The sequence below is a fragment of the Lampris incognitus genome, chromosome 2 (assembly GCF_029633865.1).
Source record: "Lampris incognitus isolate fLamInc1 chromosome 2, fLamInc1.hap2, whole genome shotgun sequence".
Lineage (NCBI taxonomy): Eukaryota > Metazoa > Chordata > Actinopteri > Lampriformes > Lampridae > Lampris > Lampris incognitus.
Window position 1 is genome coordinate 143,965,114 of NC_079212.1, and position 18,255 is coordinate 143,983,368.

Sequence of the window (18,255 nt, forward strand, 5' to 3'; positions counted from 1 at the left end):
ATTCTTGTGTGGGCAACCAAAAAGATAAGGATGACTGGGCAAAGAGCCGAGTGTACAGTCACGATATGTACATTTGGCCTTAGAGCAGTGTAGTCAGAGACAGGGGAAAAAATAGAGGGAAAATAGGGCTTTGTTGTCCCTAGTCTGTGTGGAAAAGTGGTTGTTTCGTGTTTAAGTGATTGTTGTTGTGTTCGTGGACAAATGTTTATATGTAAAGAAGAAGAAAAAGAAACTGCAGAAATACTACTCCACCTGTGTCGAGGAAGACATCAAGTGGGTGCCAGAGAGCTGGTAATCAATAAAGTCATTAGGAGTACTAGTAAAACTGGCCAGAAATCCGAGGAGTACTCCAGAAAAGTGTGCATGTGGTGCGAATGTGCTAGCAATTGTATGAATGGAAAGTGAGTCTTATGTGTTGAACAAGCTGCCTACTTGGATATTTGAGACAGGAAAAAAGCCTTCATTTGGAGTCATAATACTAAGCTAATAATACATGAGAGGGAAGATTTCGAGATTGGGCTTATTTCGGTTGCAAGTAAAAGGCTTGAATTTAGACTAATTTGGGAAGCAATAGCGAAAAAATCACGAAGAAGGAGAAAATATAGACAGAAAAGAGGCATAGTTGGTGAGGTAGTAAACAATGTAAGGATTAGTGTGGGACATTGTACAATTTGGAAAACTCGTGGAAAACGGGTGGAGAAGGAGCCGATTCTATCGAAAGAAGGACACGCCAATAAACTTTTATTCTATACGGACGACATACCGTGGACGCCATTTAGTGAGATTAAATACGAAAAGTGTGTGGCCCCACTGGTAGGATTGAAATGTCTGCATTGTAGTACAAAACACAGCTACTGTTATGTGCCTGAATGGGCAGAAGAAAAGTTACATGAATGGTTAAAGGAACAGGCATATGAACGGTAGAAGGGGAAAATCGAACAACAAAAACTAAAACGGGGAAATTATATTTATAACTGCTTTTGCCATTGCGGCAGCAATCGACTGTAGATGGGAGATATAGACACTTAAGGGATTAGGACACACTTTTGGTTAGAACGAACATACAAAAATTCAGCAGGGGAAGAAGACTGGCTGGACGAATTCTTAATCAGGTTGAAACTGTGGCAGATCCCCCGGTGGGTTCATTTAAAACATTCAAACCCGAATTCCCTTGACATACGGTGGGAACACCTGTTGCGACAACTGTGGACAGTTGAAACACTGTGGAAAATTTTAGAACGCCTTTGCCAGAACCCAGAGGAGGAGGTAATGCTCCCATTGGATCCGTTTCTTGGAGTTCCTGAGGAATACGCGATAGACATAGTCCGTAGAAGAGTTAAGTGGGAAACAGGAAAGTGGGGAGACATTATTAAGTGGAAAAGACCTGACGGCTTAAAGGATTTCACATTAGATTTTCATAACAGCAGAAAATATAAAACCGGTGTCACAGCAGAGAAGATAATAGCGTTGATCAGGACATGAAAATCAGACAAAGAGCAGGACATGGCTGCAAAGGAGCAAACAAGAGTAGAATGCCCCACTGAGGCGAGGGGCACAGTAATGACCACCCTGAAGGAGGTGGTGATAAAATGCAACCCGGAAGGTAAGAAACAAATTGAGAAATGCATGACAAAATGGAACAAGAGAACTAAAGGGGCATCACAATGGCCGTGGCAGGGCACCTTTGATCTAGCCTGCTGTGAGGAGGTGGAAGCTATAGCACCAAATACCTCAAAAGCCAAGATACCAGTGATAAGCGTGAAGGAAAAAGGGCAAAAGAAAGAGAGGTGTTGGGCTGGTTTAGAAAGGAGGGGGAACAATACAGGCAGACACGCAGAGCAATAAGGAGTGCACTGGATGAAAAACTGTGATGGTCTGGCAGCCTGTCCAGGGTATCACCCCACCTGCCGCCCAATGACTGCTGGGATAGGCTCCAGCATCCCCGTGACCCTGACAGCAGGATAAGCAGTTTGGATAATGGACGGATGGATGGATGGACAAAAAACAAGACAAGGAAATAAAGTCAGAACCAAAGTCAGAACCAGAATGGTTGGAACCTCTACCGAACCCTCCACAATATTCAAAAATAGGGACTCCACAAAGTACAGATACATGCCCAGCTGTGAGCCAAGGCACAAGCAAACATGATGAGAGTGAAGGTAAGATAGAGATAAAATGGTCAACTTGAACCAGTGAGAGGAAAGGTCAAAATGACAGTGACAACAGCAGAGGTGGAATCGGGGTTAACACCAGAACGACCTAGCCAGTCATTATGACCGTTGTGGATTTTCAAAGTTTAATAACTTTTTTTGGGGGGGGTGGGGTGGAATACAAACCTGCCGCTTCCCTGAATGCTCCTAAAATTGCATATATTTACATTAAAATTAGTTTTAGATCAATTGCACACAAAAAAAGTTATTAACATATAACATCCAAAGAAAGCTTCTTTTTTTTAAACCTGCAATTGAGGAGTTTTATTTCTTTATGCAAAAGCAGTCATTGGTAATTCCTGAGCTTTCATCCTTAGAAGAAATTATTACCAAAAATTGCAACAGTAAAGGTTTGATTTCATTAATATACAACTGGCTTGCATCTGGCTCTAAGGAGACCTCAGTATCCAGACTTGATGCATGCGGGGTAGATCTAAAAGAGGACATTTCAAATACCGACTGGAACATATCCCGCGAGAAGGCTCAGACATGAACAGCCAGCCCTAATATAAAGCTACTTCAATATAACTGGTTGACGCGGCCTTATATAACCCCTGTCAAATTGAATAAATATAACAGCAACATACCTGACACGTTCTAAATGTAATGAGGCTCAAGGAACATTTATACATTGTATTTGGGAGTGTGACAAAATTAAGAAATTCTGGAGGGAGGCGATCCTCCCAATCATGACCATTTTGTCTGTAAACATCCCGCCAGACTCCAAGATGACGTTGTCACACATGTACCCAACACATCTCAACTTGAGAATTAAAGAATATAAATGTATTGATTTTGCTATACTGCAGGCAAAATGATCCGATAGCTTTGAACTGGAAAAACACTGTTGCGCCTACAGTTGGTACTTGGATTAAGAATATGGCGCACTGCACGTCAACAGACAGAATAACACATACCTTGAAAAATAAAATGGGTGTTTATGAAGGAATCTGGAAACCATTCACTGAGTTTCTAAAAAACGGAGATATAGGGGAGCTCTTAGAGGTGGAAAACTTAGGACAGGGTACTTAAATAATGTAGGCCACAAAGGTAAAGGGTAGACTCCAGAAGGGTAAGGAGGCAGGTTTTGAAATTTTGTTGCAATGATGTAATTTTTTTTGTCTTTGTATAGCTTTATTTTGTTAGGGGTACCATTGAATTGTATGACTGATTTTGCCATATGTTCTATACTCATTTTGTCTCTAAATGCAAGGGAGATGTTAAGAGAGAACAAGTGAGTGTTGGGGGTGGGGGGTGGGAGCATGTTTTGCTTGTTTGTGAAAGTTAAAAATCAATAAAGACACTGTAAAAAAAGAAATAGTTATGATAAGATCTACCTAAAACGACCATGAGTGGTCGAAATGACCGCCTCGTAATTTGCGCGTGATCGCGTGCGTCATGTCACTATTTATGATGTGTGTTGGTGGCGTCATTTCCTTCGTGAAGTTCGTTGCTCTGTCCTAGAAACACACCAGCGTTCTCCAGTGCAGAGAAATAGTCTAAACTTGATTTGTGATTATTGCCAACATGTCTGGTTACAGACGCCGCTACAGACGCACCATGACTACCACCGAGGTGTTCGAGTATTTACAGGCATTGGACAGTGGCCATTTTAAGTTGTTTGAAAAATAGTATTAAAGTTGTTAAAATTTTAATTTTGGTGTCAGTTAGTTTCATAACAGACATACTAACATATGTAATGCATTAATATCTCAACTGAGTATTTATCTTGACAGAATATAGAGTTTAGAAACCGTGGCGGTCATTTTCCGCGGCTGTTCCTAAGAGCTTTTAAGTTCCGGTCGTTGTTTGGGACTTTTCAATATTTATTTTCAGTTCTTTTTTTACATTCCACGTTTTATAGGCCTTGTTATGTTTGCTAGATTAACAATATGTGTTTTCTGTTTTGTTTTTCAGGTAATATTTTCACTTTTTCCAATTTTGCTATTCAAGTTCGACCATGTCTCTCTGAAGTTTAAACTGTCTAAAAATAGTATTATAGTTGCTACTATAATAGTTGTTAGTATAATACTATTGCATACTAACATATGCAATGCATTAATATCTCAACTGGGTATTTATCTTGACAGAATATAGAGTTTAAAAACCGTGGCGGTCATTTTCCACGGCTGTTCCTAAGAGTTTTTAAGTTCCGGTCGTTGTTTGGGACTGTTTCAATATTTATTTTCAGTTCTTTTTTTACATTCCACGTTTTATAGGCCTTGTTATGTTTGTTAGATTAACAATATGTGTTTTCTGTTTCGTTTTTCAGGTCATATTTTCACTTTTTCAATTTTGCTATTCAAGTTCGACCATGTCTCTCTGAAGTTTAAACTGTTTAAAAACAGTATTATAGTTGCTACTATAATAGTTGTTACTATAATACTGTTGCATACTAACATATGCAATGCATTAATATCTCAATTGGGTATTTATCTTGACAGAATATAGAGTTTAGAAACTGGCGGTCATTTTGACTGCCCATGGTCGTTTTAGGTAGGAGTGAAATCCCGGTCGTTCTAGTGTTAAGAAAAAGGGAACAAAGCAGGAATGTTCACAAAGATGCACTGTATGGGCCGGGAAATGCATCATATGTGCCGAGTGATGCTTCATGTGGGGAGAGACGGAGAAAATATAAAGAGGTATTGTATTGAAAGCAATGAAGAAGGATTTGCAGGAAAGAGCCAATCATGACAGGCTTTCAACTAGATGCAGAACCCCCGGCCCCAGGACAGGAATGTACAGTCACTGTGAAAGCAAGGGGGAGGTTCATCGGTTCCCGAACAGCAGATAAAAAGGAAGGGCGTACACAGAGAGTCGGGCAAAGGCACGGAGAGGGAGAAGAAATAAGAAATGCAGGAGCACGACAGACTTAGCAAAACCAAGGGAAGATAAAGAGGGGCTGGGTGAAGGCCACAGTAGCTCATATCAAAGCATGGCCTGTAGCAAGTGGCTAGGCTGTCGGACATCATACCAAGGAAACGCTAGCAGAGCATAGCATGGAAGAGGATGAAATGAGACGAGTGCTAGAAGAGACAGCACAAGGGAAGTCAGAAACACTGATAGATAGGCAGGGTGAGGGAGAACTGGGAGTGCCGCAAGATGAGGGAGGCACGTTGCTGAGGAGTGGTAAAACAGTGCATTCCACACATCACCCCATGTTGCCCCTGACTGCCAAAGCAGCATAAGTCCCATATGTTCCATGGTCCTTCATGGACATGATGGGGCTTGCGGCAAGACTGCCGGACATCACAGAAGGGGCAGGCAAATGGATCACAGCCCTGGAAGAAAGTACAGGGGGCGTGAGAGTGGCATTAGGGCAGCGGTCGGGAACCTATGGCTCGCGAGCCATATATGGCTCTTCCGGTGACGGCATCTGGCTCCCAGACAATTTTGAGTTGAAAAAAAATCCGTTTGGAACCGATTTTAAAATACTTGTGATATTTCTTAATAATACTGTGTTATTTTAAAGTAAACAGAAATTAGTTTTGAAGATAAATTTCACGGGTCACGGGTCACCCGTGGGTCGGGTCGGGAACCAATGGCTCGCGAGCATGTCCGGGTCATTGTAAAGGTGAAGAAATCGATTTTATTAGATAGCCAACTAGTTTATCCGCTTCAACCCTTGTAACGGAAAAGATGGCGAAAAGAAAAAAAGACGATGATTACCGTGCATTCCAGGCTGCGTGGACAGAGGAATTTGCATTTGTGGAGAGAGCAGGATCTGCGGTATGTCTAATATGCAATGATAAAATTGCATCGATGAAACGGTCAAATATAAAGCAGCACTTCGATACGCACCATGCTTCATTTGCATCGAAATATCCAGCGGGGGACGGCAGGAAAAGGGCATGCGAGGAGCTACAGCGGAGAGTGCAGACGAGTCAGCAGCAACTACGTGTGTGGACCAAGCAAGGTGACGGGAATTCCGCTAGCTTTGCGGGGGCTTTGGCAATAGTAAGGAATGGAAAGTCATTCACAGATGGCGAGTATGCCAAAACATTCATGCTTGATGTGGCCAGTGACCTGTTTGATGACTTCCCAAATAAAGACAAAATAATTAAACGAATAAAAGACATGCCCCTGTCAGCAAGAACTGTGCACGATCGTAGCATCATGATGGCAAATCAAGTCGAGGAAACACAAATTAAGGACATAAACGCCGGGACATACTTTTCTCTCGCGTTAGATGAGTCAACAGACGTTAGCCATCTATCTCAGTGCAGTATCATTGCCAGGTATGCTGCAGGTGACACACTGCGTGAGGAAAGCTTGGCTGTTTTGCCAATGAAAGGGACAACAAGAGGAGAGGATTTATTCACGTCTTTCATGGAGTTTGCTAAAGGAAAACAAACTACCGATGGATAAACTTATTTCTGTCTGTACTGATGGTGCACCCTGTATGTTGGGGAAGAACAAAGGATTTGTAGCGCTTCTCCGTGAACATGAAAAGAGAGCCATCCTAAGTTTTCATTGCATCCTGCACCAGGAGGCGCTTTGCGCTCAGACGTGTGGCCAGGAGCTTGGTGAGGTGATGTCGCTGGTCATTCGAGTGGTCAACTTTATTGTTGCCCGAGCTTTAAATGATCGCCAGTTTAAAGCTCTGTTAGAAGAAGTTGGGAATCATTATCCCGGTCTGCTTTTACACAGCAACGTGCGTTGGTTGTCAAGGGGGAAGGTGCTCAGCCGTTTTGCAGCTTGCCTGAGTGAAATCCGGACTTTTCTTGAAATGAAAGGCGTCAAGCATCCTGAGCTAGACAACACTGACTGGCTCCTGCAGTTTCACTATCTCGTGGACATAACTGGCCATCTGAACCAGCTCAATGTGAAAATGCAAGGTATTGGAAATACAATCTCATCCCTTCAACAAGCAGTGTTTGCATTTGAAAGCAAGCCGGAAGTCTTTCTCAGGGACATTGAAACAGGTCGTCTTCTGCACTTTGAAAGACTGCAACAATTTAGAGATGCATGCTTAGCAAGTGACTCCACTCAACATCTGGATCTCCAGCAGCTAGCTGGCTTTACGTCCAATCTCCTGCAGTCATTCAAAGCACGTTTTGGAGAATTTCGTGCGCGAACTGGTCTTTTCAAGTTCATCACTCATCCACATGAGTGTGCAGTGGACAAAATCGACCTGACATGCATCCCCGGGGTCTCTATCGGAGACTTTGAGCTGGAAGTTGCTGACCTGAAGGCATCAGACATGTGGATGAGTAAGTTCAAGTCACTTAACGGAGAGTTGGAAAGTCTTGCGCGACAGCGAGCAGAGCTGGCGAGGGAACACAAGTGGACAGAAATGAAAAATCTTCAACCTGAAGACCAGCTGATTCTTAAAACTTGGAACGAGCTTCCTGTGACATACCACACAATGCAGCGTGTGAGTATGGCCGTATTGACCATGTTTGGCTCTACATATGCATGTGAGCAGTCATTCTCGCATATGAGGAACATTAAGACCAACCTACGCTCACGTTTAACTGATGGAAGCCTCAACGCCTGCATGAAGCTCAACCTCACCACGTATGAACCAGACTACAAGGCCATCAGCAAAACCATGCAGCACCAGAAGTCGCATTAAAAGTAAGACATATTTAATATATTATACGTTAAAAATACTATATGGCTCTCAATGAAATATATTTAGAAATATTTGGTTTTTATGGCTCTCCCAGTCAAAAAGGTTCCTGACCCCTGCATTAGGGGACATTAAAGCCCTGTTGATGCACGTGGCAGGCAAGTCCTCAACTTAAGAGATGTTCACGGCAGCACAGTTGCCAGAAGTGATACAGGGGCATATCTACGACAGGGTGGGGTTCAACAGCGTGATGGAAAAATACAAACTTATACAGATTCTGCTGAAACCTTGGTAGTGAGACAAATGTAGTGGAAAGGTACAGAGCCAATCGTTTCTCGTTAGATGTCACGTACTGCTCACATGTTTTGCCCACAACTTATGTTTGGCCTACAGCTGACGCTTCCGCTGCTGTCGGCGCGTCCTTTGTGCTGAGACAGTGGCTGCTTTCTCCATGTCTACCTTGGTAACCGCTATTTCTTGAGTCTAGAAGTGCTTTTTTCACCACAACATGGATGGCTGGTATGTGGCCATCCCATGGCAGAAGGGGAAGTAGCTTGCACCTACAGACGGAGTGGGGCTGCACCCTTTGTCTGGTGTCATCAGAAAACCACATTCCATCCTGATGTGCAAGTTGTTTGTCTCATTCTATTAAAAAAAAATCATGAAACTAATGCTCTGGGTTCATTCTGGCCCTGGCGAGACTGAGACCACATACGTGCAATTTTCTGTGAATTAAACTTACTCAGAATCAGAATGAGAATACTTTTTTCTTCCTCGAGGGGAAATTGGGTTCTACTACAGACACTCACGCGCTAGTAAGAAAAACTAAAAACTAACAAGATACAAGGTAACAAGAAAAACAGAAATAGAAATAAAAGATAAAATAAGAACAAAATATATCAGCAAGCATGGTGCACATAACACCCTAGCTATACTGCACTGCCGCAGCACAAAACAACAGCAAAAACAAACCCGCCAGGGTAAAACAAGTGGAAGGGCCAGTCCAATGACCATTAACTCCGAGAGCCTGACACTCTGAGGGAGGAGTTGTAAAGTTTGATGGCCACAGGCAGGAATGACCTCCTGTGGCGCTCTGTGGTGCATTTTGCCAGAATAAGTCTATTAATAACAGTACTCCTGTGCCTGACCAGCACGTCATGGAGTGGGTGGGAGACATTGTCCACGATGGCACATAACTTCAACAGTGTCCTCCTCTCAGAAACCGCCACCAGAGAATCCAGTTCCACCCCCACAACGTCACCGGCCTTGCGGATCAGTTTATTGAATCTGTTTGCATCCGCTACCCTCAACCTGCTGCCCCAACACACGACAGCAAACAGGAGAGCACTGGCCACCACAGACTCATACCACATCTATTTCCTTCTTTGAGGTTATTACATCTGGTTACGCCAGATGTAATAACCTCAAAGAATGAAATAGTGAGACCAAGGTAATGGGTAAACTAGGAATATGTTTACTTTGGTAACCGGCAGACACATACAGGGCATGATCTTACTCTTCGCTGGCCTAGAGTGTTGAGTAATGAATGCCTGCCGAGATGGCTGGCTGTGTTGTGCTCCTGAAGTTTTCATCAATATACAAGTAAACAAATCCTGTGTGTGTGCTTGTTTCATGTAGTCAAGGTACTACATATTTGGCTAACCCATGACTAATGTAGTGCACATTCAGTGCACTACATTAGTCATGGGTTTAAATAGTGTCCAAACATCTAGTGTATTTCATTGTGGCCTATTATTTGTATTTCCTCCATTATTTATTGTTTTACCACATAATCCACAGAAAGTGTTAGTTTTGTATGAGAGCTGCTACAGAATTCTATGTTGTTTTTGATTTTAATATACAGCAAAATGTTGTTGTTGGGAGTTTTTTTTTTGTGGCTCTTTTCTCCCTTTTTCTCCCCAGTTGTACTTGGCCAATTACCCCACTCTTCCAAGCTGTCCCGGTCGCTCACGTGCACACTCAATTTTTCACGGTTTTGAGTCGATAGAGCACAAGACTCTTAATCCCACGGTCATGGGTTCAAGCACCACATTGGGCGGCAATTAAATTTGGGGGATTCAAAACCTGGAAAAAATGGACTCTAGAGCGTGGTAAATGGAAAATGCAAAACACGAACTAATTCTTTTCAAAGTATTTACTGAACGTTGTACAACTACACATGAAATTGGTACCAGCTGGAAGGCCCTACTAGACAGAGATTCAACGATGCTTTGTCTGAATCAGGGGTGGGCAGTCTTATCCAGAAAGGGCCGGTGTGGGTCCAGGTTTTTGTTCCAACCAAGCAGTTACAAACCTGTGTCTCCTAATCAAGTTCCTCAGCAAAGACTCAACTAGATGATTAGTGGGATCAGGTGTGTAACTGCTCGTTGGAACAACAACCTCCACCCACACTGGCCCTTTCTGGATAAGATTGCCTACCCCTGTGTGTATTGTAGTGGACATTTAGTGCGTGTGAGTGTCACTAGAAGAAGATAGCCCATGATTTAAGACCCCAGTCTAAGTACAAATATCTGGAACATTTCAAGGGTCCCGTTGTCTTCAAGTCATGTGTATGTGTATATGCGTGTGTGTGCATGTGAGTATACGTGTATGTACGTGTGCATGTGTATGTGTGTACATGAGAATCCTGGTACAAGCTGATGCAGGAATGTGCAACGTATGTGTATGTGTGTATGTATGTGTGTATGTGTCTTTGTAGATGTGTTTGTGCATGTGTATGTGTCTACGTAGGTGTGCATGTGCATGTGCGTAGTAGGTGTGTATTTCAAAGAGCAGGACAGAAAGCGAAGAAAGAAGATTAGAACTTATATATGTATCATACAATACATTAAATGAAACTTATAAATCCTCTTCAACAGCCAACATAATGTAACACCACCACCTTACGAGTTGGCTTAATATAGCTTAAAAAAATAACAACGAATATGCAGCACCAGATAAACTCGCCAGTTAAAACAACACCAATGCCCAATGCTGGGCCAAATTAACTCGATCAAAATGAATATTCTCCCTAAATTTTTACATCTTTTTCAGTCTATGCTAACCTTCATCCCTAAATCCTTTTTTGACTCGTTAAGATTCAATTATATCATCCTGGGTACGACGTTAAACTGCAACCGTCGGGTCATCGGCGACTAAACTGGCCCCCCCCCCACTTCAACCCTTGGGTTGTCGTGAGGAGGGTGTGTCGACACCCAGCAGGACTAAAAACAAAACCTGTTAAAGGGTGGACGAGTTCCTCTGTGAACCAACGGCCATCCATACCTGGAGACGGGATAGGGACCACCAGGTATTCCCCCTACTGAAACATAATTATGACTCAGCCTGACTTGGTGAGGCATCAGCTGTGCTCCTACGACCTCCATAGGCTACGGAACATGATGATGATGTCATCCTATATATGGAAGGGTAAGCACCCTCGGCTAAACAAAGCCCATCTTCAAAAATCAAACAGAGATGGAGGTTGGCACTGCCCAATTTCCACTTCTATTGCTGGGCGGCTAATATAGCACACTGTCTTGCGATTTGGTCGCACTTTCATAACCGAGCTGACTGTCCATCATGGGTGGCAATGGAGTTGAACTTTGGCAAAAACCTTTCCATCCCAGCGCTGCTTGGGTCCTCCCTCCCTCTTCCCCCAAATAAATTGATTGATAATCCAGTCACTAGACCCACCATGAGAGTATGGGCTCAGTTCAGAAGACATTTTGGTTTCCCTGTGTTTCATCTCTCTAGTCCCATTTCATCAAACCACCTCTTTCAACCCTCCTTACTTGATTCTGCATTTCAGGACTGGCACTGAAGAGGTACTGAGAGCTTCAAAGATCTTTTTATCGACAATATCTTTGCGTCATTTGAAAAACTCTCTGCAATGTTCAATTCACCAAATAAGTATTTTTCCCCCCAGATATCTGCAAATTAGACGCTTTTGCCCCTTGTCCACTCCATGGTACCGGTTCAACTCGACCTGACTTTTTCGTTTTCCATTAATGCAAAGTACTGGCATTTTGGTAACTGTTACCACTTTTCTGGTACAACTTCTGTCAAGGTTCCAAAAAACTGGAGCGGGTACCAAAATCAATGCAGACCAGCTACACTGAGCGGGTACTGTTACGGTAAGGGAAAACAACACTCTGTGAGTCAAGTCAAGTTGAGTTGAGCCGATACCATGTAGTGGAAAAGGGGCATTTGTCCGCTCTCAGATAACAAATTTCCCTGAGGCACCTCATACGACCACCGCCGATGCATTCCTTAGTCTACACCCGTCACGTAGAGGTTTAACATCCACAATATATGACAAGCTCGCAGGTATAAGACATGCCCCTCTTGACAAGATTAAAACTGCCTGGGAGCAGGACGTAAGCCTTTCGGACGATACACGGAACTCAATCTTCAGGCTGGTTAATTCAACATCCCTCTGTGCCCATCATTGTTACAATTTAAGGTGGTGCACAGAGCCCGTGTGTCCAGAGTCAAACTATCCCATAAGGACCCGGATGTGAGTCCCATCTGTAACAAATGTAGGGGGGATGACGCTTCCCTTTTCCACATGTTCTGGGCGTGTCCTAGATTTGAAAAATACTGGAAAGATGTCTTCCAAACTTTATCCCTAATCCTCAATTTTAGACTAGAACCTAACCCTCTGGTTGCCCTGTTTGGCACCACTGGCAAGGATGATGTACACCTGACCCCATCCAAATGCTGCATATTGTCCTTCGCTTCTCTGTTGGCCATCCATCCATCCATTATCCAAGCCGCTTATCCCAACTGGGGTCACAGGATGCTGGAGTCTATCCCAGCAGCCATTGGGCAGCAGGCGGGGAGACACCCTGGATAGGCTGCCAGTCCATCACAGGGATATTATCCATCCATTATCCAAGCTGCTTATCCTAATTAGGGTCGCAGGGATGCTGCAGCCTATTCCATCAGTCACTGGGCGGCGAGGACTTTGATTGAAATATCAAAAATCCTGAAGGCGTGCAATATTGCTGAGATGGAAGGATGCTGCCCTGCCCACTCACGCTCAGTGGCTGAACGACATTATGTCCTGTCTAAACCTCGAAAAGATCCGCTACTCAGTCTGTAACTCCAAGGATAAGTTTCAAAAGATGTGCGGACCTTTCCTGGGAATACTTCAAGAATCTCCGGCCAAACTTAAGAATTATTGCCTCATTCTCCTCTGCTTTCTGTTTTTGTTAATTTCTGTCAGTAATATAACCTGTGAAAGTCTACCAGTTTCTAAACCCCCCCCCTCGTATTCTATTTACTGACTTACCTATTTTTCTTTCTTTTCTGAATCCTAAACCCAACCTCCAGCACTTTCCTGTTTCACTCCAGGGACGAAATACCCTCTTACATAGCGCATCCCGGCTTGTAGATGGGGCTAGTGGGGTGAGGTGGGTGAGGGGGGGTTATTGGGGTTAAGATTATATGTCATGTTCCTCTATCTTTTTTATATTATGTAAATCTGACATACACTATATGGACAAAAGTATTGGGACACACCTCTTAATAATTGAATTCAGGTGTTTCATTCAGACCCATTGCCACAGGTGTATAAAATCCAGCAGCTAGCCATGCAGTCTGCATTTACAAACATTTGTGAAAGAATGGGTCGTTTTGAAGAGCTCAGTGAATTCAAGCGTGGTGCTGACATAGGATGCCACCTTTGCAATAAGTCAGCTCGTGAAATTTCTTCTCTGCTAGATATTTCAAGGTCACGTTATTGAAAAGTGGAAGCGTTTAGGAACAGCAGCAACTCAGCCACGAAGTGGCAGACCACGTAAAGCCACACAGCAGGGTCAGCGAGTGCTGAGGCACATAGTGCGTAAATGTCGCCAACGCTCTGTTGACTCAATAACTGCAGAGTTCCAAACTTCCTCTAACATTAACATCAGCACAAAAACTGTGCGTCGGGAGCTTCATGGAATGGGTTTCCATGGCCGAGCAGCTACATGCGAGCTTTCTATCACCAAGCACAACGCCAAGCGTCGGATGGAGTGGTGTAAATCACGCTGCCACTGGACTCTGGAGCAGTGGAAACGTGTTCTGTGGAGTGACGAATCACGCTTCTCTGTCTGGCAGTCTGATGGACGAGTCTGGGTGTGGTGGATGCCAGGAGAACGTTACCTGCCTGACTGCACTGTGCCAACTGTAAAGTTTGGTGGAGGAGAGATAATGGTATGGGGTTGTTTTTCAGGGGTTGGGCGAGGCCCCTTAGTTCCAGTGAAGGGAAATCTGAATGCTTCAGCATACCAAGACATTTTGGACAATTCTATGCTTCCAACATTGTGGGAACAGTTTGGGGAGGGCCCTTTTCTGTTCCAGCATGACTGTGCCCCAGTGCACAAAGCAAGGTCCATTAAGACACGGTTGGGTGAGTTTGGTGTGGAAGAACTTGACTGACCCACACACAACCCTGACCTCAACCCCATCGAACACCTTTGGGATGAAGTTGAATGGCGATTGCGAGCCAGGTCTTCTTGTCCAACATCTGTGCCTGACCTCACAAATGCTCTTCTGGATGAATGGGCAAAAATTCCCCACAGACACACTCCAAAATCGTGTGGAAAGCCTTCCCAGAAGAGTGGAAGCTGTTATAGCTGCAAAACGGGGACCAACTCCATATTAATGCCAATGGATTTAGAATGGGAGGTGTAATGGCAAATTTTAGACTTGCACTTTTGTTGAACTTCTGCTATTAGAGACCATCTGTTTGTCCTGTTGAACTTCTGTTATTAGAAACCACTTTGGGCCACGACCTATATCCAAACGCAAATGAAGAACTGGTCTGGACTGGCTTTCTACCTAAGGTGTAACCACGAAACATTGTTTCCCTTTCTCCCTTCCTGTTTTCTGTTTATTAACATGGCTGCAGGACTAACCCTCTTTGAGCTTCTCTGACAGACTGCGTAGCACTCTGTCACGACGTTGCTCCTTCTTGCAAGAATTCAGAAAGACAACTCTGCCTCATTTGTCTGTTATTTCAATTCCCACCAGAGACCTTGCAAAGACAATACATTTTTTTCCACAACAGATGTCATAAAAGCTCCTGTAGCTGTAATGGCCAGGTGTCCCAATACTTTTGTACATATAGTGTACATCATGCAATTGTTTTAAAATCTTTGTGTATGTATTGCTTTTCGTTTAAAATCAAATAAAAATGGCATCCAGGTAGCGTAGCGATCTATTCCTTTGCCTACAACACAGGGATCTCCGGTTCGAATCTGTGTTACCTCCGGCTTGGTCGGGCGTCCCTACAGACAAAATTGGCCATGTCTGCTGGGTGGGAAGCCGGATGTGGGTATGTGTCCTGGTCACTGCACTAGCGCCTCCTCTGGTCGGTCCGGGCACCTGCTCAGGGGGGGAGGGGGAAACAGGGTGATCCTCCCACGCGGCGACTCTACATGTATCGGAGGAGGCATGTGGTAGTCTGCAGCCCTCCCTGGATCGCAGAGGGGGTGGAGCAGCGACCGGGACGGTTCAGGAAGCGGGGCGATTGGCCAGGTACAATTGGGAAGAAAAGAGGGGGGGGGCGGAATCCAAAAAAAAAAATCCAATAAAAATATCTTGGGGTGGGGTGGGGGGGGGACAATACTAATGGCAATTTAAATCACTTTTGCTCCACTGAAGTTTTTGCAGGCTACTTCTTTCGTTGTCTTCTGTCTGACATTGTTTGACGCCGCACATGTCAATTAATGTCACATCATCCTCTGATCTCTGATTCAGGAAACATTCATGACATCGTCACGACACAATGTTCAACCAGAAAACAAACCTAGTGCTCCTACAAGCAAGGGGTGACGAAAAAAGGACGTCTCCCCGCCTGCCGCCCAATGACTGCTGGGATAGGCTCCAGCATCCCCGCGACCCTGAGAGCAGGATAAGCAGTTTGGATACTGGATGGATGGATATAGTCACAACTGGCGTTTAAAGACGTTGGTACCATCTCGTCGTGGAAGAAAAGGTGGTTGGCGAACATATTTAGTCATGGTTTTGGTTAGCTAAATGAACACCAGTTTTAACTACTTACTGGAGGTCAGCCACCAACCACTCATCAGATTCCCACACAGGCACTGTACCCGTCATCATGTGCCACAGCTGAGGGCTGGGAGGTAGTGGATCAAACTGTTGTGAGGCAAAGGGTGAGGCGGGGGTCATAATCTTTTCAACTTAAAAAGGCCCCATTAGTGTCTACAATAAGCACAGGTGTTTTCATTGTGTATCCCCCCCCCCCCCCCAATTTTACTTGGCCCATTACCCCCCCCTCTTCCGAGCCGTCCCGGTCGCTGCTCCACCCCCTCTGCCGATCCGGGGAGGGCTGCAGAGGGGTTGCCCCCTCCTATACATGTAGATTCGCCAGCCACTTCTTCAGCTGACAGTAAGGAGTTTCACCAGGAGGACGTCGCGCGTGGGAGGATCACGCTATTCGCCCCCTCCCCCCGGGAAAAGGCGCCCCCACCCAATCCCTCATCTCATTTTTAACTTGTGCCTGCACGTTGTTTTTAACGACAATAAACTGAAATGAATTGAACCAACCAGAGGAGGCGCTAGTGCAGCGACCGGGACACATGCCCCACGTGCGGTTCCCCACCTGCAGACACGGCCAATAGCGTCGGTAGGGACGCCCGACCGAGCCGGAGGCAACGCGGGGACTCGAACTGACGACCCCCGTGTCGGAAGCCGACGGACCGCTACGCCACCCGGACGCCATTGTGTGTCGTTCATCCCTCCATTATCCAAACCGCTTATCCTGCTCCCAGGGCTGCAGGAGCCAACCCAGCAGTCACTGGGCGGCAGGCGGGGAGACACAACGATCTACTGGGGGGGGGGTCGTCATGTCCCCCCCTGTCCCCCTCAGAAAGTGTGACGGAAGCAGGGGCGAAGGCCGTCGCTGCCAACGAGCCGCCGGCCGGAAACACGCGCGGAAGGAGGAAGGAGAGAGCCAGCAACGCGGCTACTTTCAACGGACAAGGTGGCTCCCACAACCCGCTGCGAGAACCGCCGAGATCCACATGACGGCTAGGAGCCGCGACGTCGACCAGGACCGGCGGCTGAAATCAGCAGTCCCATCGGGGCGGGCTGGAGCTCGGTCCGTGTTTGGCGCACACGTTGCGCCTCGCCGAGCACATGGTACACCAGCGTCACGTCTTCCAAGAAGCCACCGGTACCCCAACAGCCTGCCAGCGGTACCCCCAACAGGTCTGCCACCGGTACCCCCAACAGCCTGCCACCGGTACCCCCAACAGGTTTGCCACCGGTACCCCCAACAGTCTGCCACCGGTACCCCAACAGCCTGCCACCGGTACCCCCAACAGGTCTGCCACCGGTACCCCCAACAGGTCTGCCAGCGGTACCCCCAACAGCCTGCCACCGGTTCCCCCAACAGTTCTGCCAGCGGTACACCCAACAGCCTGCCACCGGTACCCCCAACAGCCTGCCACCGGTACCCCCAACAGGTTTGCCACCGGTACCCCCAACAGTCTGCCACCGGTACCCCAACAGCCTGCCACCGGTACCCCCAACAGGTTTGCCACCGGTACCCCCAACAGCCTGCCACCGGTACCCCCAACAGGTCTGCCAGCGGTACACCCAACAGCCTGCCACCGGTACCCCCAACAGCCTGCCACCGGTACCCCCAACAGGTCTGCCACCGGTACCCCCAACAGGTTTGCCACCGGTACCCCCAACAGTCTGCCGCGGGCACGACACTGCGTCAAATGTCGGCAAAAGCGGAAAAACAACGAGTCGGTGGCGGAGTTGGACTACAACGAACGGCCGTCGCCGGATCCTACAAGTCTAGCTCCGCAAAAGCCCACCTCTCTTCTCTTTGTCTTTCTTCGGGATGGGGACCATCAGCGGCTGCATCGGCATGTGTCTGCGGTGGACCACGGTCGGCGCCGCGGTACTCCTCTCGTTCGCCCCGGTCGGACTCGCCGGCTTGTCCATACCGACGTCCAGCGACGCCGTCTCGCCGACCCGCCGCTCCACCGGCATCGGCCGCTGTCCGGGACCAAAGCACCGGTGGCGGCGTTACCGAAGCTCCGGCGCTCCTCAGGTACCGGGTACGCCTCCTCAGAAACCCCGCGCGGCCCTTCTCCCTCCTCGTGTTTATTGTCGGATCGCAAACCGACTTTAAAGGCGCACGTCGCCCCCTAGTGCATGGGGGGAGTATTTAGCCTCATGGCTTTGGATGGGAGCGCTGATTTGTTTGTAGGCGGGGGGGGGGGGGGCAAAATCATACCGCCTCATTTCATAATCCTGCCTGGATTTTTTATACCTTTATATTATATAAACAACATCTGGCCATAACAATTTAGCAAATAGTACAACCCAGACTGAGCTATTACACATTTTTTTTTGCATTTCACAAAACAAAAAATAAGGAAAAAAAATAAAAAGACAGAGCTAATCAGAAATCAACATATTTGTTTTTGTAAATATGCAAAG

General features: G+C 46.1%; 1 protein-coding gene across 1 annotated transcript in view; it reads right to left on the reverse strand.

The window, feature by feature from the left end:
• Positions 1 to 17,873, reverse strand: part of LOC130107697 (protein TASOR-like) — a 76,860-nt gene extending 58,987 nt beyond the window's left edge. Inside the window, exon 1 of the mRNA XM_056274413.1 lies at positions 17,625 to 17,873. Within this exon, the coding sequence (XP_056130388.1) occupies positions 17,625 to 17,802 (178 nt within the window). The 5' untranslated portion in view covers positions 17,803 to 17,873. The remainder of the gene's footprint in view (positions 1 to 17,624) is intronic.
• Positions 17,874 to 18,255: the final 382 nt, after the last annotated feature.